Source organism: Physeter macrocephalus, chromosome 7 (assembly GCF_002837175.3).
Source record: "Physeter macrocephalus isolate SW-GA chromosome 7, ASM283717v5, whole genome shotgun sequence".
Lineage (NCBI taxonomy): Eukaryota > Metazoa > Chordata > Mammalia > Artiodactyla > Physeteridae > Physeter > Physeter macrocephalus.
Window position 1 is genome coordinate 143,329,256 of NC_041220.1, and position 26,062 is coordinate 143,355,317.

A 26,062-nucleotide genomic window follows, 5' to 3' on the forward strand; every position below is an offset into this window, starting at 1 on the left:
GTGTGTGTGTGTGTTGTCTGGTGTGTGTGTGTGTGTCTGGTTGTGTGTGTGTTGTCTGGCTTCGTGTGTGTGTGTGTGTGTGTGTGTGTGTTGTCTGGCTTTGTGCGTGTGGTGTGTGTGTTGTCTGGCTTCGTGTGTGTGTGTGTTGTCTGGTGTGTGTGTGTGTCTGGTGTGTGTGTGTGTTGTCTGGTGTGTGTGTGTGTGTCTGGTTGTGTGTGTGTTGTCTGGCTTCGTGTGTGTGGTGTGTGTGTGTGTGTGTGTGTTGTCTGGCTTCCAGTAGATGTGCTGGTGAGATTCAACAATGTCTAGCAGAAATTTGTTCCTTTTCGTTGCTACCTAGTATTCCGTTGTGGGGGTGTCTCACACTTGTTTTTACTCCATTCTGCTGTTGATGGACACTTTTGTTTTCAGTTTTGTACGTAACATCAGTTAGAAATGGCTGTGGTGAACATTCGTTGGGGGGGTGGAGCTGCTGCCTCCCAAGCACCTCACTTTCCTCCCCTGGGTTTCTCTCAGGTGCTTTAACAAGGTCCCTGTTGATGGGCAGTTATTTCTAATGTGTCTTCTCAAGATAAGGTGTCCTCAACATAATAAAGCCCACAGCTAGCATCATACTCAGCAGTGAAAAGCTGAAAGCTTTTGCTCTAAAATCAGGAACAAGGATACCCACTCTCACCACTTCTATTCAACATAGTATTGGCAGTCCTAGCCACAGCAGTTTGGCAAGAAAAAGAAATAAAAGGCATCCAAATTGGAAAGGAAGAAGTAAAACTCACGTCTTGCAGATGACATGAAATTATACATAGAAAAAGCTAAAGACTACATCCAAAAACTGTTAGAACTGATAAAGGAATTCAGTAAAGTCGCCGGGTACAAAATTAATATACAGAAATCTGTTGTGTTTCTATATACAGTGAAAGTAAACTACCTGAAAGAGAAATGAAGAAAACAGTCCCATTTATAATTGCATCAAAGAGAATAAAATACCTAGGAGTAAGTTTAACCCAGGAGGTGAAAGTCCTGTACACTGAAAACTGTAAGACACCGATGAAAGAAACTGAGGAAGACACAAACAAATGGAAAGATAGTCCATGCTCATGGATTGGAAGAATTAATATTGTTTAAATGCCCATACTACCCAAAGCAATCTATAGATTCAGTGCAATTCTCTAAAAATTCCAATGACGTTTTTCACAGAAACAGAACAAACAATCCTAAACTCTTTATGGAACCACAGAAGACCCCAAATTGCCAAGTCAATCTTGAGAAAGAAAGACAAAGCTGGAGGCTTCATGCTCTGTGATTTCAAACTATATTACAAACCTATAGTAAGCAAAACAATATGGTATTGGCATAAAACAGACACATAGATCAATGGAACGGAATAGACCAGAAATAAACCCACACTTATGTGGTCAGTTAATTTACAACAGAGGAGCCAAGAATATACAATGGGGAAAGGACAGTCTCTTCAATAAATGATGTTGGGAAAACTGGACCACTCTCTTACACCAGGTACAAAAATTAACTCAAAATGGATTAAAAAACATAAGACTTGAAACCATAAAACTCATAAAAGAAAACAGTAAGCTCCCTGACATTGGCAATGATTTTTTGGATATGACACCAAAAGCAAAGGCAACAAAAGCAAAAATAAATAAGTGGCACTATATCAAACTAAAAAGCTTCTGCACAGCAAAGAAAAACACAGCAAAGGAAACCATCAACAAAATGAAAAGGCAACCTACGGAATGGGAGAAAATATTTGTGAACCACATATCTGATAAGGGGTTAATATCCAAAATATATAAAGAACTCATATACCTCAGTAGCAAAAAACCAAACAATCCAAACAATTACAAGTGGGCAGAGGACCTGAATAGACATTTTCCCAATAAAGACATACAAGTGGCCCACAGATACATGAAAAGGTGCTCACCATCACTAATAATTAGTTTTGTTTTTTGGTTTTTGTTGGTTTTCCTATTTTTGGTTCACGCCTCGAGGCATGCGGGATCTTAGTTCCCTGACCAGGGATTGAACCCGTGCCCCCTGCCGTGGAAGCGCAGAGTCCTAACCACTGGACCACCAGGGAATTCCATCATCACTAACCATTAGGGAAATGCAAATCAAGACCACAGAGAGCCATCACCTCTCACATATTAGAATGACTATTATCAAAAAGACAACAGACAACGAACGTTGACTAGGATGTGGAGAAAGAGAACCCTTGCGCACTGTTGGTGGGAATGTAAATGGGTGCAGCCTCTGTGGAAAATGGTAGAGATTCCTCAAAAAATTAAAACTACAACTACCATATGATCCAGCAGTTCCACTTCTGGGTATTTGTCTGAAGGAAATGAAAACACTAACTCGAAACGATATCTGCACCCCTGTGTTCATCCCAGCACTATTTACAACTGCCAAGATACAGAGGCAACTGAAGCACCCATCGATGGATGAATGGGTAGAAGATGTGGTACATACATACAATGGAATGTTACTCAGCCATTAAAAAAAATGGAACCCTGCCATTTGTGACAACATGGATGTACCTAGAGGGCATTGTGCTAAGTGAAATAAGATGAAAGATGAATATATGATCTCACATGTATGTGGAATCTTAAAAAAAAAACCAAAAACTGAACTGATACAGAGAACCAGATGTGTGGTTGCCAGAGGCAGAAGGTAGGGAGTGGATGATGCGATGAAGGAGGTCAAAAGGCACAAACTTCCGATTATAGACTAAGTCACAGGATGTAACGTACCACACGGCAACTCCAGTTGACAATATACTGTCATGTGTACTGACAGCTGATGGAAAGGTGGTCTTCAGAGTTCTCATCACATTCCGTGACTCTGTGAGGTGGCGGGGGTTAACTAGACTTACTGTGGTGATCATTTCACAATATATACAAATATAGAATCGTTACGCCGTACGCCTAAAACTAATATAATTTGTCAATTACACCTCAATAAAACAATAATAAGGTGCTCTGTCTGACACTGATATTCCAGAATTAAGACGCTAAACCCAGCACAGCACTGGAGGCCCCCCCAGCCTCCAGGACACCTCTCTGCCGGATCTGTGTCCAGCGCCCTGCACAGTCTCCCTTAGGCGAGCTCAGGCCTGAGGAGGGTCCAGCCTGGGGACCTGAGAGCGCAGGGCATGACGAGACATGAGGGGAGCGGGAAGGGTAGTGACGGGGGCGTCACTGCAGGGGTGCTGGGCCAGGGATGCCCCTTCCCTCTCGGCAAAGGTGGGGAGCCCTTCCCAGGCTTGAGTTGGGGTCCAGGGTCCCCGAGACCTCCTTCCACGACCACACAGTGGCCCATGGGCCTCACCCCCGGTGGCTGCAACAGCTTTGCCGAGGTGACCCCGGTGGACTTGGCCACCAAGTGCTGGCTAGCCGCCCCTCACAGCTCCGGAGGAAGGGCAGGCAGTTGTCTGGTCCCCACTTGGCCCTGCGTGGCCGCCCTAGCTGGCTTAGCCCTAGCACCCCTGAGCCTCGCTGGCCGGAGGGCGGCCGTCAGACGTCAGGACAAACCCCTGCCCTTGGCATTCGTGCTCCGTGGCCCCTCCACAGACTCCCGGCTCCCTGACTGCCCCTCTCGTGGTGCCCTTGCCCAGGCCTGGCTGACCCCGCAGGGAACTGCTCTGCTTCCCATGACCACGTGGCTCCAGGTGGATGCCACCCAGGAGAGCCCTCGGCCACCCGCAGGGCCGGAGGGGGCCGTGGAGACCCTTCCTGGATGCCCCACACATCCATGGCCCGGTGTTAGCTTCACGAAAACTCAGCACGTTCATCTTCTTTGGAAAATAGGAGACCCCAGACGCCAGCCACTCAAGGTCACTGGTAAGGCCCGGGACCCCTAGTTGCCTGTCCCCGAGCTGGTGCGTGCAGCCTGCCCAGGGCATGGAGGTCGGCCCCCCTCCCACCCGAGGGAACCCTGACACAGCTGAAGCCCCGGACTGGGGTGCACTGGCCACGCTTTGCCCCCACTTGCACCTTAAAAGGGAAGCCTGCTACCCTGGAGTCCCACGCAGGGCGTGTGAAAACCGGACCTGTTTGTTGAGCAGCCCCGGGGCCTTTGCATCCCGCTAGGCACTTTGCCGCCACGGGCTCGGCACGGGAGGGGGACTGAAGTTCTAGCCCCACCAGCCTGAGGGACCCGCCGCCAGGAGGAGGAGGTGTGGGTGCAGCCCCTTGGGCTCCCCGCGGGCAGGCTAACCACGGCTCGCTGGGTCCCGGCTGGGATCATGGCAGGAGGCAGGGAGGGATGGGTCTGCGTGGGCCCTGGTCGGGATCCAGGCGGAGCAGCGCCCCATCTCCTCTCCGAGACCAGGGTGGGACGGCCCGGCTTGGCGAGGAGGACAGGAAGCCCACTGCCAACTCCAGGAGCTTCCCAGCATCCAGACTCCCATTGGCCAGTGGAGCGGGGACACGCCCACCGGCCCGCCGAGCCCTGGAAATGCCCTGCCACCCACCAAGGCCACAGGGAGAGCCCCACCCAGCCACCAGGGGTCCCTCCGTGTGTCCGGAGGCACGCGGCACGAGCCCTCCCCCTCAGGAAATAACTGGCCGGGTCGACAGTGGAACACGAGTGATTTTAAACCATCTACAGAACTAACTAAATGGGTCCCAAGAAGCGGGCAGTCAGCTGAGCGCGCGAGGGCCACGCCATCCAGACGCAGGGCAGCGGTGACCCAGAGGGGACAGCGGGGGCCCTGCAGAGGGCGCCACGTGGTGGGGCCTGGCCGGGTCCCCCGTGGTTGGGGACATGCGTTTGGCTGGGACACATCGTCGTCACCGGGCCGCCGCCTCCAGGGAAGGCGCGGGCAGGTCGCATCCCAGGACCGGAGACTGCTCGCCAGACGCCGTCTCAGGTCCACCTGGAGCCGCCCGACACCTGTCCAGGCGGCAGCTCCCGCCGGCCTGGGGACCAGAGCAGGTGTCAGAGGAGCGGCCCGGAGCCGTCCACCCGCCCCCGCCCCCGCCCCCGCCCCGGGCCCGGGCAGCGCGCCCACCCTCGGCTCGGAGCCTGACCGCGGGGACGCAGCAGAGGTGCCGCGGGGCCGCTCCCTCGAGCCGACGGGTCGCGCCGCAGTCCGGCCGCCTCACCGCGGGGTCCCCCTCCGCCTCCGCTCCAGCGCCGGCAGCCGCTCCTCCCGGGCCTGCGCGTGCCGGGCGCCCGCCCTGTGCGCCGCCTCCGTGGCCACGATGTCGATCTGCGCGTAGCGGGAGGCGCCGGCCCCTGCGAGCAGCCCCAGGTGAGCCGGCGGGGCGCGCCCAGCCCGCGCACCGGCCGGGGCCTGAGCGCCGGCTTCGGGCTGGGAGGGGTGCCCGCGAGCCCCGGGCTCAAGGCCCCCGGGACCCACCTCGGACGCCCGCGCCGGCCTCCTGGAGCTGCAGGCCCAGGTAGTGCAGCTGCCCTGGCGGGGAAGGGCTGGCGGGGACGTTCACATATGTGGGCGCCTCACTGCACGGCCTCTCGGGTCCTGCGGGGAGAGGGGCTGTGAGTCCGGCGGTGGCCGAGGCTGAGCTGAGCCCCTAGACTGCTCGGGAGAGAGCTCCCGCCCTGACCCCCCCTCACGCGTCCCTCCCTGACCGGGGTGCCCCTGCCCCCCACAGCGGGCTGACCAGGGGTGCCCCCTATGGCCCGCTGGACACACGTCTATCTTCGGCCCCTGGCCGCCCACCCTCAAACATCCCTCCAGGTCACTTGCCCCTCGGCTCCCGGGTGCCCTGCCCCTCCCAGGCAGGAGGCCCCTGCCCCGTCCACGCCCCGCCCCTCCCCCTCGGCTGTCCTCCCGGCTCACCCCATCTGCTTCGGGGACCCTCTCTGGACCGGTGAGTCCCCACAGAGCATCGTTCCCTGAGCGCAGGCCCACACTTCCATCCACTGTGACACCTCCTCCAGGGTGGCCCCAGGCACCTCAAGTCCCCTCCCCCATCCAGGAAACTGCCCCCCGCCTCCCCCATTTCCTAGAAGTCGATGGTTTCACTCAGCAAACGCCAGCGGGGCTCCGGGCAGGTGCGACGGGAGCAGGGCTGGGGCCCCAGAGCGCCTGGGTGAATACCCATCCACCTTTCCCCACCTGCCCGAGAGCTCTGCCTGCTGGGCCCTGGTGTCCCACAGGGAAGGAGCCCGGCTGCAGGAGACCGGGGTCAAGACCCTGCCTGGCCATCCACCGGCAGCCGAACCACATGGGGTGGGGAGCCAGAGCCACACCCGAGGGCAAGAGCCCAGTTCCTCCCGCCTCCCTGAGGGCCCCGTCTCGCGACACAGCCAGGCCCAGGGACTCGCACAAACGCACCTGGCCGGCTCCCGGCCCCCAGGGATTCCGGGAGGGAGGGTTCAGGAGGGGGGTGGGACCAGGTGGGGGTTGAAGCTCCCACAGGACAGCCCGTCTCTGGCCACCTGCCCGCAGGTCCGGGGGAGCCGAGCCCGGGAGGGTCCTGGCTCTGCCGGCACCGGGCACTAGAGAGCCAACCAGCCCCAGGGGCCTCAGTGGGCAGACCCTACCCCGCTCGCTGCCACGTCCTGGCACAGGGCACCACCTTCTGGAGGCCCGCACCTGCACAGAAGCCTGTCACCTCATCCCTTTACCGCCCCAGCAAGGCCAGAGGGGGTCCTACTTGCTCAGTGGGGAGACTGAGGCCAGAGAGACCCTGTGTTCCCAAGTCAGCCAGCCTGGTGGGAACGGCCAAAGCTGGGGGTGGGGACGGCAGCCAGAGCAGGCTGTACCCGGGGCTGACCTGCGGCGACAGGGAGGGAAGGAGGAAGCCTTCTGCTGGACACAGACCCTCTCCCGTGTAACCCGAGATGACGGGCAGAGGTGCCCAGGGAGGCACCTAGACCGGGGGTCCAGGGGAAATCTGGGCAGGCTGCCTGGAGAAGGGGGCACACGCTGAGGGGTGAAGCTGGGGAGCGGGGGATGGGAAGGCCTGGTTGAAGCTGGGAGAGCCCATCAGGGGCTGAGACGGGGTCTGAGGGGAGTCTAGGAAGGAGGCCCGGCCTCCCGAAAGCTGAAAGGAGGGCTGTGGCTTGACCTGAGGTCACGTGGACAAGCTCCCCGGGACTCAGCAGCTAGTTTTAGGGCTGGATCCGCATTTTCCACGGTGGAAGCAGGAGAGGGGGTGGAGGGCTCCGGGCAGCCCAGCCTCTCCAGGGTCACGCCAGGCAGCGCAGGAAGGCTGCTCCGTCCCGCCTTGGCCTCTAGCGGCGTCGGCGGGGGCAGGGGCGCCCCTCCGGTGGCTGCTCCCCAGCCCTGGCTCCCCCAGGCTCCCCTTTACCTCCCGTCTCCCTCCCTGCTCCTTCAGACCGAGCTTCCAGCCAGCATCTCTCGAATACTCTCTGGGCCAAGCAGAGATCGGGCGGGTCTGTCCTGACCTCTCACTGGCCACACGGCAGACCCGGCCCGACCACACCGGGTGTCTCACCCCTCGCCACTCTCTGGCCACGCTGTCCGGGGCCTGACTCATCTCTGCTCCCACCAGACCCAGGGCCCCTCCTCCCCCAGGCCCCCCACCCCAGAGGAAAGGTCCCTTGTCCTCCAGTAGATCCTGACGCCTGTCCCCTGCCTGTTCCCTGGCACACACACTCTGTCTGGGTAAAAGGGGGGGTCGGGGGGTAGACAGCAGGCAGGGGGCATCCAGGACCGTCTGGGCAGGCTGCCCGCTGCCCAGTGTCATCAGGGAGCGGTCCTCAGGGCCCCCTCCTGACCCAGGGAACCCTAGGCTGGCCGGCACGGGGCTTTCCTGCGGCTCCTGTCTGACCCTGCACGCCCACGGCCTTGCCCTTTCCCTCCTACGCCCTCCACTCTGGACGGGCCTGGGCCTTGCTTGGCCCGCAGGGTCTAGCCCCAGACAGGCACCATGCGCCTCTGAAGAGGAAATAAAAAGATCCCGCCCCAGGCTGGAGGTGGCCTCTACTCCACCGAGAAAATGAGGCACAGAGCAGACCCCCGACCTCCAGCCACGCCACCCGAGGCCAACCTCCCCTGACTTGCAGCCTCTCCCAGATTCCCAGGCCTTCCCCTGGGTCAGGGCCAGCGTCTGCCCAGCCGTCACCTCTGAACGGGCCTTCTCCAAGGGGACCCCGCGTCTCCCCCTGGCTCCCTGCCTGGGCTTCCTCCCCCCAAGGCCACCAACGCCCCTGCCCATTCTTGGGTCCCCGGAGCGTCATCACCTCTGTTCTCTGTCACCCGGAGGACCAGGCTCCCCTTACAGGCCGCGGCTCCAGGCCAGTGCTGACCCAGCCCGCTCGGACCACGCACCGTCCCGGGCAGGCTGGCCACGCTCGGCCACCTGGCCCCCAGCTCGCTGCCTGGCCCCATCCCACGCGAGCCAGGGCTCGCCCCGGCTGCACCCTGCCGCCCTGCTGTCCACCGTCACCCCCTCCCACTGATTCCCCGCTGTCTTATCTGGCGCAGACTCTCTGGCTGGGCTGTGACTGCGGCCCCCGTGACCCCACGTCCCTTGTCCCGAGGCTGTGCCAAAGCCGAGGCCTACCTGCGTGCGTCACCGGGAGCCCAGGGGGTGAGGCAGCAGCTCCCTAGACCAAGGAGAACACACGTCAGTCTGTCCACCCAGCTCCCGCTCACCCTGCACCCAGCCCAAGAGCCAGGATGCGACCCAAAGGGCCACCTGCCGGGGAGACCAGCCAGGGGCCCAACTCCTCTCCAGGGGCCCCTGCCCACCGTGACACCCACAAACCCATTTGGGACGAGGCGTCGGCAGCTCGGGCCTCCCGGCCAAATCTGGCCCGGCTGCTCTTGTCAGGGTTAGTGGCCGTGAGTCACACGCGGCCAGCTGTGCGGCAGGGTTTGTGGCCGTGAGATGCGCGAGGGCTGTCACGTCAGCCCTGGCCCCGGGCACTGCCGGCCTGCTCTAAGCAGGGCACCCCGCTTGAGCCACTCCTGGGGGCCCCGTGAGATGCGTCAAGGCCCCCAGGCTGCAGGGTGGCCGCTTCGAGGTGCCTGACTGCGGGTGCAGAAAGGCTCCGAGAAGGAAGGGGGCTGGGGGGCTTCAGAGCCGCGGGCGGCGTCTGCCGGCAGATTGGGAGGGAGGGGCGGTGGCCCACTGCTGGCGCATTCACTGCTGCCTGAGCCTCCGTCTCCCACCCCCAGTAGGAGATGGGCCAGCCAGGGCCAGGGGCACCTCACGGGAAAGGGTCCAGCATCCCCGGCGCTTCTGAGGAGGGCAGCCCGGCAGTGGGGTCTCATGGGGGGCTGCGGGCTGGAATAGGTGTGCAGAAGCCTGCCCCGCCCGCTCTCTGGGAGGTCAAAGGTGCTGCCCCAGCTCAGGACACAGCACCTCGACCCTGGTCCCGGCCAGGCTGCTGGGCACCTGGGCTGGCCTAACCCATCACCTTGTGGAAAGGCGCCCGGGCAGGCCTGGGGACTTGGGGAGGGCGTGTCTGACCTCCAACACCTGGGACAAGAGCCAACCGCCCTCAGGAGCCCCCATCACTAACTGCTCAGAGCCCCACCCACAGACGGCACCTGCTTGGCCGGCGGCGAGCCCTGCGGGCACAGCGTCGGACCCAAAGGATGGAACCACGTGCCGTGGGAGATGAGCAAACGCGGCGCCTCCCGTCCCCTCCCCCTGGGCGCCAGGGCCAGGTGGGGGCAGGTGGGGGCACAGGGCCTGGGGAGGCGAGGACGACTCTCTGGTCGCCCCCAGCCCTGCCATTCCTGGCACCTGAGAAGCCCACCCCACCCCAGGGAGGGGGAGCGAAGCTGGTGGCCCCAGGAGCGTCGAAGCAGGTGTTCCCAGCCAGGGGCGCGAGGCCCACCCCGTGAGCTCCGGAAAGATAGGGGACGAGGCCGAAAGCTTCCTGCGGGGCTACCCTGGCGGCCCACCTGGCCGCTGCCGGTGAGAGGCTCCGTGCCCCTGGGCCACCCTGGGCTGCAGGGGAAACTGAGGCACACTCTCTAGGGGGCTAGGCCCTCCTCCTGAGCCGCCCCATCGCCTCCCCAAAGGGCCGTGGTGGCCAGTGGCCACTCCCATGGAGGGCCCCTCCCTCCTCTGGGCCCAGGCCCCTGGCCACGCCCCCCCAGCCCAGAGCCTGTCCCCCCCCTCCGGAAACTTGCCCCGACCGCGCCCGGGCCCTCACCCGGGCGGCCCACGGTCCACCCCTCCCGCCTCGCCCCTCAGATGGCTCTTCCCTGAAGTCCCGGCCATCGACCTCGGTCCAGGAGACCAGAGCTCACGGCCAGGGCGCCCGCACGGGCCAGGGCAGGCCAAACGCGCAGCTCCAGCCCTCCCTGGCTTCCCGTGGAGGGCAAGTCCCTCGGCCGCGGGGCCTCCGCCTGCTCTGCTGGAGGGAGGGCCGTCTGCGGGCAGGGCCCGTGGGAGCGCAGCGGGGCCGGGCCTGGAAGATGGGGGCTCTGGCCGGAGCGGCCGCCCAGGCCTCCAGGGCCGCTCCCCACAGCCCGCGGCGCCAGCACCTCCCGGCCTCTTTCCTCTGCAACCAGGCTGGCGGGTCCCTCTGGGGAGGCGACAGTAGCAGTGAGTCGAGCCCCGCTGACAGGCGGCCACCGAGCACGTACACGCAACATCTCACCAGGCCCCGCGGGGCCCAGGCAGGCAGGACTGTTGTCCTATCTACGGAGGAGGCTCAGACAGGGGTAGTGAGTGGCTTGGGGCCACCCAGCCGGCGGGCAGCGCCCCAGCTTGCCTTTCCCTCCACTGCAGTGTCGCAGGGACCTGGCCAGAACCCCGATCCTCAGCGTCCGCGGGGACCTGGGCCCCCCGGCTCCGTAACAGCGTGGTGAACAGGGTGAAGTGGGTGTGACAGGGTAGGATGTGGCTTCCCAGGATGTGCAGGGGGACCCTGATGGGGTCCCTGGAGCTCTGCTGCCCACGTAGGGGAGACTCGGGGTGGGGAGGGTGCTCCAGGCTCAGAGCCAGGACCCTCACTGGCCCCGGAGGTAGGGTGTCCACCCTCACTGGACACAGGGAGCCACCTGCCTGAGCCTAAGGGACCCCTGAGGACCGCACTGTGGTCTCCAGTGAACGTGTGCACACACATCACGCAGGCCACACACGTGCGTGGGCACACGCACACACCCGGCACCCAAGCAGAGAGCGCACCACACATGTAACACACGTGCACACAGGACTGCACGCGCCACACACAAGTGCATGCAAACGCACACACGCACGTGCACGCCATGACACACACGTGCACATTGCATGTCACACGTGTGTGCACGTCTCGCGCACAGTACACGTGCACGCAAATGGAAGCACTCACGTGCACACATCACACGCTGGCACGCACACCACACACACATGCACACGTGCACGAGGCCTGCGTGCTGTCTGAGGCTGCTCTCCTTGTTCACGCCTCCAGCGTGTTCAGGCTTAAGGCTGAACAGACAGGCGAGGCCTCTCCCTGCTCTGTGACCCACCGGCCAAGGGAGGCCGAGCCCCTGGATTTCAGAGACAGTTAAAGGCCCCACCGGGAGGGCCAGGGTGGGAGGTGGACAGAGCTGGCCACATGGAAAAGGACAAGACGATAAGAAAAAACAATTTTATTTCCAGTCTAAGAACGTATTACAAAGAGTGTCAGGTTTTAAAAATGTGAAGAGCAACAAACGGCTTCAGCCAACAGTGAAGGTACAAAGCGAAACAGTTACAGGTGAGCTGTGTGCGGGACGCAGCCGGCTGGAGCCCAGATCGGACGGACACGGGCCTCGCCTTCCACGGGGGCGTCTGGAATCGTAGCGCGAATGGACAAACCAGGCCACGCAGCCAAAATCCATGCAGGCGAGCAGCCGACCACGGAGGGCGTGGAAGAAGCACGACGCCCGGAGGCAACCCACCGGCAGCGCCTGGGGGCCCTGAATGCTAACGGACAGCCCGAGCCCTGCATCCTCTGGTCCTGACCACCAGCCCTTGGCTCAGCCAGGGGGGCGCCCGCTGCCCGCGCTGTCCCGGGGCTCCTGGCAAGTGGCCCCGACCCTGCCCTTCCCCGCCCGCCCCTCCCCGTGGAGCGCGCAGGTTCAGGAAGCGGCGGCTGTGAGTGAGCCGTCGGGGTCCCGGGGTCCCGAGAGCCAGACCCCCAGCAGTCCGCGGGGCCTCCTGAGCCTCAGCGTCCCCCCGCAAAGGACAGACCACCTGTGCACGCAAGCAGGTGAAGCCCCTCGGACACACAACGCGACGCGCAGGGAGGTTAGTCTCAGGCTCCTGTCTGACTTGGGCACCTGGTCCTTGGGCTCTGCTGCCCCCGACCCGGCCCCCCACCAGCCTCCCACCTTCCAGAACGCACTTCCAGCCGCGTCCGTGGCCCTCCCTGCAGGCTGGACCCCCAGGCCCCCAGGCCGCCCCACCGAGCCCAGTCCCGGCTGCCCCACGGCACGAGGGCAGCCCCACGGCACGAGGGCAGCCCCACGGGGGCACCACCCATCCCGCAGCCGCCGCCCTCAGGGAGGGGCATTTACCTTCAGTCCTCCGCAGACGGGACACGCAGAAAAGAGAGCCGGAGGGGGCCCCGCGTGGGGGGCGCCCGCCTCCCAGGGCTCGCCTGGCCCCGACGCGGCCTCTGTCGCCGGGCCCCGCCGTCGCTCGCCCAGCCAGCCGGAGGGACACCCCGCCGACGGCCGGCCGCCCGAGTCCCCGGCGGCCCCGTCGCTGGCACTGCCCTGTGTGGCGGGGGGCTGGTCCCGGGCCGCCTGGCGCAGGCTGCGGGGCGTGTCGTAGTGGGGCCGCGGCGCGGTGGGCACCTGGTACTCGGCCGCCCCGGGGGCGCAGGCGCACAGGCTGGGCTCGGGCACCCCGCCGCCCGGCAGGCTGAGCAGGGAGCCCAGCTCGTCGGCCCCGCGCCACACGTCCAGGCTGCTGCCTGCGAAGGACGAGAAGCTGCCCGAGTAGGAGGAGTGGCTGCCCGTGGCGATGCCGCTGTCCGAGGAGCTCTGGCGGCCGACCTCCTGCAGCTGCCGTGGCCGCAGCGGCCTGGGGGGCGGCCTCGAGGCACCCGCCGCGGCCTCCCCGGGGGCCTGGGCGGCCGCCAGCCCGAGACCCTCCGACGAGGCGCCCGCCGAGGACGGGGACGGCTCTGGCCACGGCGCGAGCCGGCCGCCGGCGCTGACGTCCGAGTGGCTGGCCTCCGACGACGAGCTGGACAGGCTGCGGTCGTCCCCTGAGCGGAGAGTCGGGGGCTGAGACTCCTGTGGGGCTCAGGCTGCCCGGGGCGGGCTGGGGAGCCCCGGTGGGAGCTGACGTCTAGCCCCCCCACGCCCCCGCCCTGCTGAGGGCCTGTGCTCTCTGGTCTCCAGTCGCCACCCGGGGACGGCTGACACGCACCCTGCCTGGATCTCCACGGCCAGCGTCACCCAGGACGGCCCCTTCGCCCACACCAGTCCCCTCCCTGCCGCCCCCCGGGAACCAGACGTGAGCGCTCCTCCGGGAAGGTGGCGGCCCGTGCACGCCTGAGCCCCCGGCTCTAGGGGCCCGGACGGAGAGGCCGCCGTCCCCGCTCTGCAGCCGTGGGGCTGGCGCCAGTCACACAGGGCAGAGGGCCCGCGGAGCTCCCCCGCCTCTGGCCCAGGAGACCCCGGCGCAGCCCCCCGCCCGCCACCCCCGGGAGCTGCAGCGTCCCCTCGAGGGGCTGCCGGCCCTTTCCGCCCGTCTCCCCGCAGACCGCAGCAGCTGAGGGGCCTCGCTCCCGGCAGCCAGCACCCCTGAGCCTTCTGTGTGGGCACAGACGGCGAAGCCACAACCTCACCAGGCCACACCCAGGCGGCTGGGAAGGAATTCAAACCGAGCCCGCCAGCCGGCACCCACGGCGGCACCGTGCTCTCGGGCAGCATCCAGGCCGGAGCTGAGTGAGCGGGGCATCACGAGTGAGGGAACGAATGGACGCACGGTGGGGGGGGGGGCGCAGGAATGAACGAACAGGAGCTGGGAGGTTGCCTTAAAGGGGCAGCCCCGGACGCAGGGCCGCTGGCCCTCCCTCACGGCCCAGGCCATGGCCTTACCTGCGCTGCCTGGCCAGCCGGAGTGGGAGAGGAGGCTGAGCCGCTTCTCCAGCTGCAGGGCTTCCAGGGCCTCCTGGGCCACTCGCTCCTCCACGGCAGGGCCCCCGGGGCTCAGGTCTGCAGCAGAGAGGACGGTCAGTGAGGAGGAGGCCCCCGCCCTGTCCCCGCGGCCCACCCACTGCTCAGGACATCACAGTTACCCCAGCACTGCCCGGGCCGTGTGGACCTCGGTCCAGTCGCAACACCACGACAGAGCCTCTGGGAGCCCCAGCTCCTCCCCGCGCCAGCACCCCAGCTGCCAGACACCAAGCTCAGGGTACCCAAACCACCCCCGTCCAGGTCCCCGGCCATCATCCTGTGTCCCGGGCCCAAGGACAGCCCCCCCTGACCACCAGCAGATGTCCCGTGCCCCAAAGCGGACAGTCCCTGCAGTGGGTCAGGACCCTGGCACGCCCTCCTGCCGCTGGTGAGGCAGCAGGACGCTGGCACTGGATGAACTCACAGCCCCACCACTTGCCCTCCCTGAACCTCACAGCCTTGACTGCAAAATGTGGGAGCAGAGACGGTGCACGCCACGCGCGAGGGCACCAAGATGGGAACGCACAGGACGTGCCTGGGGCAGGGTGGGCCCCCGAACTCTAACTTCTCCCCCTTCCCCCTCCCCACTGTATGTGAGGCAGGTCCCGCCTCTGGGCCTTGGTGTCCAAGTGGGTCTGACCGAGCAGCGGTCAGCTTGAGAAGACACCCCCACATCTCAGAGTGTTAAGGCTGCTGACCCAGTGGAGGCCACATCTCAAGAGTCCCCAAAGATCACAGGCTTTCAACACGACACCGGCCAGGCTCAGCGAGCAGGGGCCCACCAGCCCCGTCCACACCCTTGCTGTCCACACCCCAGCTGTCCACACCCTTGCCGTCCACACCCCAGCCGTCCACACCCCAGCTGTCCACACCTGCCCCATCCACGCCAGCCCCCTTCTGACCCCGGCCACCCACACCACTACCTGCGGCTGCAATGCGGGAAGCCGCCAGCAGAGGCCGCTGCCGTACCACCCAGCAGAGCCCGGGCGGCGAGGCTCTGGTCACAGGAACTGCCTCCTTCCTCCCCAGCCCGCCCCCCACCCGGCCCCCCGGGCCCGCTTCGGGGGGGTTGCGGGGCCGAGGGGCCCACGCTGGGAGAAAGGGGACCTGGCACGTCGCCAGCCCCTGTCTCCCTAGGAGGTCTACCTGCCCCCGACCTGGCTATGGTGCCCCTGCAAGGAGGCCACGGATGTGAGCTCACTGACCACCTGCTGCCCGGCCACAAGCCTTGGTCTCCCACCTGGACAAGGGGACGAGCACTGCCTCACTGGGGCGAGGGCAGTATCGGTGACCCTGGGTACCACCCACCCGGAGGGCCTCGGTCAAAGGAAGCTGGGATGACAAGGACCAGCCTCTGTCCCTCCCATGGGCTTGGGCCTCCCCGTCCTCCCCGACGGGAGGGCAGACCTCACCCTGTGGGAGGACGTGCCCAGGCAGCGTGGCCCTCCGCGGTCCAGCGCCATCCCTGGTCCAGGACTCTTGAAGAGCAGCGTCCCAGCCGCAGCCAGGGAAGTGGGAGAGAAGCCCAGGCCAGCTCATGCAGCCCTGGCACCTACCAACGCGATGCGCTGAGACCCCAGCTCACAGGGCCACTCCCAGCCCGAACTCTGGCTCCCACGGAGCCAGCCCTGACCCCGGCGACCTCGGGCGAGGGCCCAGCCCAGGTCTGGGAGACGGGCCGGCTCGGGAGGTCTTTGGGGTCCCGGGCTCGGGCCTCTTGCCGGTCCACGTGGTGCAGCTGCAGTAATCGTCCCAACCGGAGGCCTAGGCCCCTGAGCGTCCCAGCAGCTCAGACCCCGCGGAGGAGGGGCTGTGCCGGTGCCAACGCCGCCGGGAGCCCGAGATCAAGCAGCCCACCTGACCCTCCCGCCAGGCCAGGATCCCCAGCTCCGGCACCCACCTGGGAGAACAGGCCGCAGCCCAAAGGGGCCCTTGGTCGGGGAGATGCCGCGGACGATGCAGTCGAAGAGGAAACTGATCTGCTCTCCCTCGGCCGAGGACAGGAAGAAGACCCCAGCCCCTGCAGAGGGAGGACAGACCCTGGTGTCAGCCTGGCTCTGGCCAGGGTGGGCGGGGCCGAGCTCTGGCTCGGGTGGGCGGGGCCCCTGCAGGGGGGGCTCAGGGCCGCGGGGCGGGGACTGCCACAGAAGCCCGAGCCGACCCGTGAGACCTCCCCCCGAGCTCCGCGGCGACGTCCCCACGGCACCGTGGTGACGTGAGCCATCCGGGCGGCTCGGGCCACACGCCGGCTCTCCCAGGCCTGAGGGCACCCTCCCGGCCCGAGGCCGGGCCGCACGGCATCAGCAAGGTGGGAGAGGGCATCCTGCCCCCCCGGTCCCGGGCCGTCAGCCATCTCTCGTCTCCCGGGCTGGTGTGGGGGGCTGGGGCGACTTCTGGAGGATGGGGGTCACGGAGGAGGCCGAGGAGGGCGTCCCGGCCGCGTGGAGAGCCCAGCAGCCCCTCCCTCTGGCCCGCGCTCCTCTGAGGGGTGGGCGGCGGGTGCACATCCAGGAGGGCGGCTGCGAGACCTGGTCTCCTCACCCGGGCTGTGGTGAGGGGAAGCTGGCAAAACACAGGCGGTGGCACGTGCCCTGCAGACGAAGCAGCCTGGCCCACCTCAAAGCCCCTCCCCTCTTCCCGGGCTCGTTTTCTGGGTGGGGGGCACCGGAGCCCCTGGTGCGCAGTTGCGTTGCAAGGCTGAGACGCAGCCTCGGGGCTCCCACCCACAGAGGTGATAAAAGACACGTTTACAAACTGAGATACGGGAACGTCTTCGTGGCTTATACACGAGTTCACCTGAGTTTGATGCTAAGATAGCCTATCTGTGTCCATCAAATTGTACCTCTGCTTTAATCATTAGAGAAAAGGGCACGTCGACCAGCGGTAAAGACTGTCCACGTTAAACATAAAGATTAAGTAAATGCCCCTCGTCCGGGGGCGCCAGGGCTGCCCCTCCTCCGATGGGAAGCCTCCCTCCCAGGTGCCAAGGCCACGCTGACTCGCGGTGTACGCGCTGGTCTGTTTTTTCATTTTTATTATTTTTGGAAACCTTGAAGAAATGTCACCCTGACTTCTTTGATGTTCTTTGTTCTGACGAGACATAAAACCGTGTGGAAAACCCCGCTTTTCCGGAGTCATCCGGGAAGCAGGTTTCCGGGCTAGTCCTCCGTTTGGCTCAAATAAAACTCTTTTCTATTCTAATTATCGATGGTTTATTGATTATCTTCGTTGACAAGAGGGGAGGCCCGGCTGGGATCCCAGCCCAGGGGGCTCGGGTGGAGGGGGCACGTGGGCCTGCAAGACGCCAGGGCGCAGAGCGGCCGCAGGGCCCTGCGCTGGGCCGGAGCCCCGCCAGCGTGAATGAGGTCCCGCGGCCGAGTGCATGGGGACAGCGGGTCGCGGGGGCTGGACGCCCGGCGTGGTGTCACCACGCAGGAAGCCCTGGGTGCCTCGCCCTCCCCCTCCTCGGAGAAAGGCCCGCTCCCTCTGGAAGGAGGGTGCCCGGGGGAGACGGGGAAGCGGCACGCTACACCTGTCCCGGGCACGCTCCCGGCGCCGAACCCCAGGGACCCGGGCCAGTCCCACACGTGGTGAGGCCGCCGTGCCCCCCGCGTGGCCTCCGGGGCCCAAACCGGTGACGCGCCTGCTCGAGAGGTGAGGAAGCGGACGCCCAGAGAGGGGCCACGTCCTGGCACCAGGAGCGTCTCACCAGACGCAGCGCCAGGCCCACCCTGGGGGGCCCAGGGGCACCCACGCGGCTCGCCGCCCAGAGGGGCTGGGTGGGGGGACGGTCCCTCCCGACCTAGAGCTCGAGCCCGGGACCTCGGCCGATGGCGGGCGGGCGCGGAGGAGGCCCCGTCCCGGCCAGCCCGCTCCCCGGGGCCAGGCCTCTAATCCGGAGCTTACGGTCAGCTGGCAGAGGCCTCGGCACAGTCAGTCCCCCGACTATAAAAAACCACATTACGGGGGGAGCGGAGCCGGTGGCATTCCACGGGCGTCGGTGAGCTCCCGAGCCTGAGCCGGCCGCCACCCGGCTCCGCGGCGGCTCCAGGGGCTCCTGTGGGGGCACGTGCGTCTCTGAGGGCCCGCCTGAGCCTGGCAAGCAAGGGACAAGGCCTCCCGGAGCCAGCGGCGACCTCTCGCTGCGCCGTGGCTCCCCTCCCCACCCCAGGCTTTGGGGGCAACAAGCTCCCTAAGGGTGCCCGGCCCGCCCGACACACCTCCCCGGGGCGGCCGTCCCCCTCCACGTCCCCCTCAGCCACCCGTACATCCCTTGGCCTGTTGAGACCCTGCTCGGGTAACATGGCCTTTCCTGACCCCTGACCCCTGACGGTTCACCCGGTGGTGCTTTCAGGGGACACCTCCTCCGCGGCAGAGCCCGCGACCCTTTACCTCCCGGGCCTGAGGCTGTCCCGGCCTCCAGGCCCAGCGCCTCGAGGCAGGGCCACTTCGGAGCTGTCCGCAGTCCTGTGTCTAACCCAGGGCCAGGCGCCCAGGAGACCCCCGCGCTCAGCGTGGACGGAAAGGGGGGCGTGGAGGCAGCCAGGCCCCCTCCCTCCCCAGGGAAGGGCTCTCCGCACTTCTTGTTTGCTCGTCTGTTTGGGGGGAGGGGAGGGGAGGCAAGCTAGGGCCTGGACCCGTTTTGCCACGTTGTACCGGTGTGGTCACTGCCACGACGCCCCCCGTGCCTCCTCTCATCCACGTCCGCGAAGCCTCCACCCCGAGGCGGGGCCACTCCCCTCTCCGGGCGTCTGCGCCACAGGAAGTAACCGAGGGACCCTCCTTAGGGTTTGGGGCCGAGGCCTTAGGGGCTGGGGACCCCCACGTTTGCTCTCTTGGAACCAGCCACCCTGTGAGAAACCCGGCTGTCCTGCTGGAGGGCGAGGCCCCGGAGGAGAACTGAGGCGTCCCGGCCAACAGCCAGCACCAGGGCCCCAGGCCGTGCCTGAGGCCACCCACCAAACGCCACCGCCCGAGTGACCCCAGTGCGCCATGCGGAGCAGAGAGCGCCCTGAGAGCCCTGCCCAGACCACTGACCCACACGATCGCAAGCCATGAAACAGCACTAAGTTTGGGGTGTCTGTCCCGCAGCAATAAATGACACGGGAAATTAACAGACGGAGGAGAGAGTCCTGCGGAGCAGGAAACAGCCGCCTGCGGGTTCACGGACACAGACGCTGTGGATCCTCAGGGGTGCAGCAAAACTCGCCCGCGTTATAAACATCTCCCGTGGAAAAGCAACGTGTTCAACTCAAAGATTCACCAGCCGTGAGAGAGCAAAGCCTTCCTTCAAACGTTCAACGAGCCCAGTTAGATCCCGGCCGATTCCCATCTCAAGTTAATCTTTAACCTCCAGTGTCCAGGCCTTTGTCACTGGACCCTATTAAGAGCTCAGTCCCCAGCTCCTCAGAGAACAAGCATTCCACCCTCTGCTGACAAAGACCCCACGGCGAAGTCCAGTCGAGGACAGAGTCTGAAGGCGCTGGAGGACTTTCCTGCCGAGAAGGTTCTAGAAAGCTCAAGTCCAGACAGCACTGATTAACAGTCAGAAACTTGGCACAGCTAACTGAGCCCCTTGGGATATTATTTTGCACAGAGTTTCCTAAGAGAGTAAAACATCTAGTAAGTAACGTTTCATTTGTCTCTGCCCTTATCTGCGGAGAAAGAAGCAAAGTTCCATGAAATAAGTTCATTCGAAATGAAGTTTTAAATTTCACCTGATCATTTCATACCGACTAGGAGGTCTACTATTTAAACAACAAAGAAAAAGAAAACTAAAACGAAACCGAACACAGGTGCTGGTGAGGACGTCGAGGAACTGGGCCCCCCGTACACTGTTGGTGGGAACGTAAAATGGGGCGGCCGTGGGGCAAACAGTGTGGCAGATCCTCAAAAAATTAAACAGAGAACCACCATCTGGTCCAGCAATTCTACTTCTGGGCACACACCCAAAAGAATTAAAAGTAAGGTCTTGATGAGATATTTGCACACCCACGTTCACAGCACCATCATTCACAATAGCTAAAAGGCGGAAGCAAGCCAAGTGTCCATCGACAGATGGACGGAGAAACAAAATGTGGTCCATCCATACGGTGGGGTCTGATTCAGCCTCAACGAGGAAGGGAATTCTGACACCTGCTACAACGTGGATGAACCCTGAGGACACTACGCTGAGTGACACCAGCCGGTCACAAAAGGACAAATCCTGCAAGATACCGTTTACATGAGGTCTCTAGAGTGATCAAGCTCAGAGACAGAAAGTAGAAGAAAGGGTGCAGGGCTGGGCGGGGAGAGGGGATGGGGAGAGAGTGTTTACTGGGGACAGGGCTCGGGAAGATGCAAAGATTCTGGGACGGTGGTGGTGATGGGGCCAGAGCCATGTGCTCACTACCACTGAACTACATGCTAAAAGTGGTTTAAATAGTACATTCTGTGTCACGTGTATTTTGCCACAGTAAAACAAAAACAAACAAGACAAAAAAAATAAACAGCTCCTCCGGGAAGCAGGCTCTGTCCCATCCTCGAGCGAGCCGTCTCCCCACCCTCTTCAGCCCAGCCCAGCCCCATCCGGGCAGGAGGCAGCCACACAGTGCAGGCACCTCCCATCCTCACGGCCGCTGCTAAATACCAGCCGCCTGCCCCGACAACACCGCCCGCACGCAGCGGGCATCTCCCATTTGGAGATGCGGGATGAGGCTCGCATGCCATCACGTCCAGATGGTCCCAAGAGGCCACCCTGCAGGTCCCCAAGGACCGGAGGACACGGGGTCTGCTTTTCTGCCTAGGAGGAAACAGGCTGAAGCAAAACACCCCAGAAAGGAATCCCCGAGTCTGCTGAGAGCTGAAAAGCGTCTGGTCCTGCCCCACTTAACCCCAGTGCCAGGCAGGCGCTGGGCTGGCTGGCAGCACAGCAGGGCACGCAGTGTGGGGTCAGGTCCCCCCAGGGCCAGACCTCGGCTCCACCACGCTCAGAGGGACAGGCCAGGGCGGCTCATGGACAGCTCCGTGCCTCAGTTTCCCTGTCTGTAAAATGGGGATGTGCCCACACCACATAGGGTTGGTGTGAGGACCTAGAACCCCAGGAAGTATGGGGCCCTGCAGGGGGGTCTCTTGGGGTGACTATCACCCCGGCCCCATCTCTCCCTGGCCCTATGCAATCGAGGCCTCCCCGGACACCCACAGTGTCACCTCCCTGGACACGCAGAGCACCCAGAACCACCCCCGTGTGCACAGGCCGTAGTGGACTACAAAAGGGTGACAGATTCCGGGCCCAGCTCCCACCCCCAGAGCAGAGACTTCAGGGCAGAGGGCTGAAATCAACCACAAACCTGTCAGAAATGTGACAGGGGCCCCAGACCCCAAGGGGAGACTCAACCTCCAAGTATAAACCTGAACAGGTTCTTGACGGGGCCACTGCACGGGCCGCAACCCAGCCTGGGACGCCTGCCCCACGCCCATGGGCGAAGCACTGGACCGTTCAGCCCAGGCCCACCCTGCTGGGACCCTCGCCTCGCCCCGTCCTCCTCCCCGCCCACCCCGGGCTGGCCGCCCTCCCTCCCCCTCTCACTCACTGCCTTAACATTCCTGAACCCACAGGCCCTGCCCACCCAGCCAGCTGCTGCCCACAGCAGGACCCTGCCTCAGCGGATCCACATCTCACGCCCACTCACGGCCCCTGCCTCCATCCCGCCTGCACCCTGGGGCCACAGCTATAGCCCTCAACACAGATCTGTGGGTGGCACTGTCCTGCTCTAGCACCTTTGATGGCTCCCTGCTACCCTGGGAACACAGTGCAAGCTCTGGTCCAGATTCCTCCTCTTACCTCACCTCTGCCACCCCGCACACACTGTTCCCGTCACCCAGCCGCGCTTAACGTACCGCTGGAGCACCTTTTCTCTGCCCCCCAGCCCTCCCTACCTTCGGCGGCTGGGCCAACTCCTATTCACCCTGCAGAGGCCCCACTCAGGTTCACCTCCAGAGGGCCTCCCCGACTCTCCCGGGCTGGGGTCTGTGGCCCTCCCCGGCTCCCCTCGTGCCCCCGAGGATTCTAAACGCCGTGTGACCCCCACATAGGCTGAGTCTTTCCAGCCGTGCGCTGCCAGCTCCAACCCCTCACCCAGTGCAGGCCACAGAGAAGCCCCTGAATGCATTCCCTCCTCCCCAGGATTCCTGGGCTTCAAGACCAGGGCTCCAGCAGTTCCAGCGAGACCAGCATTTGGACCACAAGGGCCCCCAAGAGGCACTTAAGGGCTTCTCAGAGCTGGACAGGCGTAGCAAGACGGTCTCTCCCTAGTTCAGAGCTTCATCCTTTACTCACATAGAAAAATCATTTATAAACGCTCACTGCACCCCAAGGGGCTGACAGGGTGGCCTGGACCCCGAGGAGCTAGGGAGAAGGCAGCGGGGAGCAGCCTGCACTGACCCAGGGGCCGGCCTCGGTCGCCGCCCTCCACCACCCGCTGAGTTCCTCAGCGCCCGAGGACCCCGATCCTGTCCGCAGCCGGCTCAGAAGGAAATGCCCTTGAAGTGCCCTTGACAGGACCTGCCCATGTGAAGGACGGGGACTTCCTCTGGGGCCCCTCATCCTAGAAACTTCCATTCATGCTTAGGCCCTGTTCAAATGCCCCCTGGCCCTCTCCAAAGCCCTCCCTGGGCTCCAGACCCCGGACAGACCCCACTCTCCCGGGCCCACCATTTTCCCTGCCTGCTGAGCCTGTTGGTGGGGAAGGGCCCCCAAATCTCTGTGCCACCCTCACCAGCATGCCCTGCCCCTGCCCTGCAGCCCTAAACACACACAGCGGGCCGTGACCACCCCAGAGAGAGAATCGGGCCACGCTGGGGGACCTCAAGCTCCCGGCCACCGAGCCCAACCCCCATCCGAATAATCTGAACAGGCTGTCTTCCACGTGGAGGCCACAGAGAGGACACGTCCACCCACGCGGTACCCAGAGCCACACGGAGCCCCCCGCACACCTGCCAGGTCCTGGTCACACCTGCCCGACCCCTCCTCCACGCTCTCCAGGGCCCTCTCCTGACATCCAGTCACCGAGGTCTCAGGATGGGTGAAGGGGGCCAGGGTCGAGCTACTGCTCTCTGGAGTGGTCTGAGGCTGAGGGCCCAGGGGGGTGTGGCCCGGGGGGCCCAGGGTCCAGGCTGGGACCTGCCTCAGGGGAGAAGATGTTGATTCCTCATATCCAAAACCCTCCAGGGCCTTCTGGGGGCTCTAACGCACTCTCTTACCGGTGCCCATGGACTCTCCGAGATCTGAATGCTGGCACCGTCACAGTTCAGGTGACCCCCGTCATGGGCTGAACGGGGGCCCCAAAGGATAGGTTCACATCCTGCTATGACTGTGGCCTTATTTGGAAAATGGTCTCTGCAGGTGTGCTCAAGCGAAGGCTCTCGGACAGACCATGCCGGAGTATGGGGTGGCCTTAAATCCAACGACTGGTGGCCTACAGAGACGCCCCGTGATGCCGGAGCAGAGACGGGAGTGACGCGGCCACAAGCCCGGGGACACCTGGCCCCCCCCCCCCGCCGGGAGCCGGAATAGGCAGGGGAGACCCTCCCCTGGAGCCCCCGAGGGAGCCCGGCCCTTCCCCAGCTTTGACTTTGAACGAAACGGTGAAGGAACAAATTTGTGTTGTTCTAAGGCCCCGGTTTGTGGTCATTTGCTACGTGGCCCCAGGACCCCAACTCACACCCCTGCCTGGACCTGAACTAGCCGCCCTCCTCCCAGGACGGCCCGGGTCCTGAGCGGCCTGCTGCTCTGACCACACGCACAGAGGTGCACCGTCCCTTCCCACCCAGCCCTGCATCGAGTCCCGTAACAGCCTAAAAACTGGCTTAAACCGGCAGAGCAGCGGCAAAAGCTCGTCCCTGGAAGAGAACGGAGCCCAGTGAGACCTGCCAGGGGCAGAGGGTCGGGGCAGGCTGGCCTAGCCACCCACCACCGTGTTCGGCCACCGCTGACCGGGTGGGTTTGGCCAGGGACCTCCAGACAGCCCGGAGGGGAGATGAGGATAGCCAAGAGGGACTCTCTCTCGGTCCAGGGTCCCTCAGTGGAAGGGAGAACGTCCGGCCTGCAGCCTGCAGGTCAAGGCAGATCCGCTGGGCCAGCCCGGGTTTGTGGACAGAGCTGACTCAAGGCCTCGGGCAGAAGCACCAGGGCGGCCCTGTCACAGTTCACGCCGGGGACCCAGGGAAGGCACAGCGGCTCGAGGTTCGGCTTCTGCCCTCACAGGAAGCGCTGCTCCGATGCCTGGAATTGTTGACGATGGCAGAAGGAACCCACCCACACCAAGAGTCGGAATTTTCAACCCTGAGGCCTCAGGGGAAAATATCCAGAGGGCTCTGTTACATTACGTCCGGGCAAATAGAACGGTCTCCAAGGAACCTGTCCTCCTGGCCTGCCCCCGCTCGAGGGCACACGCCAGCACCAGCCCCAGGTCTGAACCCCAGTCCTCAAAGCAGCCACAAGCCACCCCGTCTGAGCCGCAGCGCGCAGGGATTCCACAGTTCCAGCCAGGACGCTGGTCTCTCCCCCCGACCCTGCCCGGGGTGCCCCCAGCAGCTCCAGGGCCCCACATGGAGGAGACCTCGGAAGGGAAGGGCCGCCACGTGCCAAGTACGCTGTGACCTGCGGCTCCCGGCCAGCCACCCAAGGGAGGGAAACAAAGCTGGGCCAGGGTCCCCCGCACCACCCGCTGCTGTCACCTCTGATGTACCAAAGACGAGGTGGCCCAGGGTTGCCCAGCAGAAAAGGACTCTGGCCAATGTCCCGTGCGCCCTTCCACGACAGCCCAGGCAGGCAGGCCGACAGCTGTGCTCACCCCTCACTCCTGCTCAAAAACTCCAGGTGGGAAATGCACAGGCCCAGCCGCGGTCAAGGCCCTTCGGGCGCTGTCTGCGGCCACCCCACCAGCTCCAGGGCCACTGCGCCAAACTGCCCGCCCCAGAGGTCCACCTACGCCTCTGCTACATCACCCCTCCCCCGCCTCTCTCTGCCTCTCCAAGCTTTCAACCTCCCCCAAGCCCAGGACCAGGGAGCATCATACAGTTCAGTGGCTATAGACATCTTGCTGCCTTGGGCAGGAACTTGGCCCTCACCTGCTTGTTCACCTGTTTGCTAAGCGCCTTTGAAGCTTACATCTTGTCCCCTCAAAGGCAGGGCCCTGTGGGCTGCCCGGCTGGGCCGGATCAGCCTGTCCCACCTCGCACACCCCTTGCGGAATGAGGGGGCCAGACGCCCAGCACACAGCACAACCGTGTCCTCTGTCCAGAGAAATCCAGGCATGACCGAGGCCCCAGAGCCAGGTGGACCCCCATCCTGGCCATACCGAGAGTGTGCCAGACCCTGCGGTAGGCCCTGGCCATCTTCGTCCTCTCAAGAGGCTGCGGGTGGTAGAGAGGGGGGCGGTTAATGCCCCTTTACGGGGGTGGGGAGGTGGCGAGAGGTCGCCCCCGGCTTAGAGCCTCCATCCACCCTGCACACGAGGGAGGGGCCGATGATCCCCCTGACCAGGGTCCCAGGCTGAACGGAGGTGGGGATGCAGCCCACAGCCCAGCCCACTGACCGTGGCCCTCGAGGCCGCCCAGCTGGTCAGCAGGAGGCACTCGGCCGGCCGCGAGCCCGGGGAGGCCACGCAGACAGGCTCGGCCCCTCTGGAGAGGAGGGAAGGGGCTTCTCGCTCCCCGCGGTGACAGCAGGTCCACGGCGGCCCCCAACTCGGAGAACAGCAGGCTGGGGGCACTGGAACATCCCCCACTCCCACCACGGCCCTCCCGGCCTGGAGGCCAGCTCGCTGGAGCTCGGACACCACCTCGGCCCTCGGGACCCCTGCCTCACTGCTGGGCCCTCGCATTCGGCCCCCACCTGTGACGTCGGCCTGGGAGGGCCCAGGGAGCTGGCGGGTCCACTACGGAGTTTCTCAGCACATCCTCAATAAATGCATCTATTCTTCTTCTTCCCCTTTTTTTTTTTTAAAAGCCAAT

At 63.9% G+C, this 26,062-nt stretch overlaps 1 protein-coding gene across 9 annotated transcripts in view; it reads right to left on the minus strand.

Annotated features, from left to right (window-relative positions):
• RGS12 (regulator of G protein signaling 12) overlaps nucleotides 1-26,062 on the minus strand; it is a 200,486-nt gene that overhangs the window by 6,705 nt on the left and 167,719 nt on the right. For 2 of the 9 annotated variants that reach the window (XM_028492389.1, XM_028492381.1), the window contains 7 exons: nucleotides 15,969-16,088; nucleotides 13,991-14,107; nucleotides 12,455-13,152; nucleotides 8,517-8,559; nucleotides 5,381-5,500; nucleotides 5,030-5,256; nucleotides 4,571-4,937 (listed from right to left, as the gene is read on the minus strand). In XM_028492389.1, the coding sequence (XP_028348190.1) occupies nucleotides 5,120-5,256; nucleotides 5,381-5,500; nucleotides 8,517-8,559; nucleotides 12,455-13,152; nucleotides 13,991-14,107; nucleotides 15,969-16,088 (1,235 nt within the window). In that variant the 3' untranslated portion in view covers nucleotides 4,571-4,937; nucleotides 5,030-5,119. Of the gene's footprint in view, nucleotides 1-4,570; nucleotides 4,938-5,029; nucleotides 5,257-5,380; nucleotides 5,501-8,516; nucleotides 8,560-11,529; nucleotides 13,153-13,990; nucleotides 14,108-15,968; nucleotides 16,089-26,062 lie in introns of those variants that run through there. The other 7 variants (XM_055086245.1, XM_028492373.2, XM_055086242.1 and 4 more) reach the window with 6 other exon arrangements.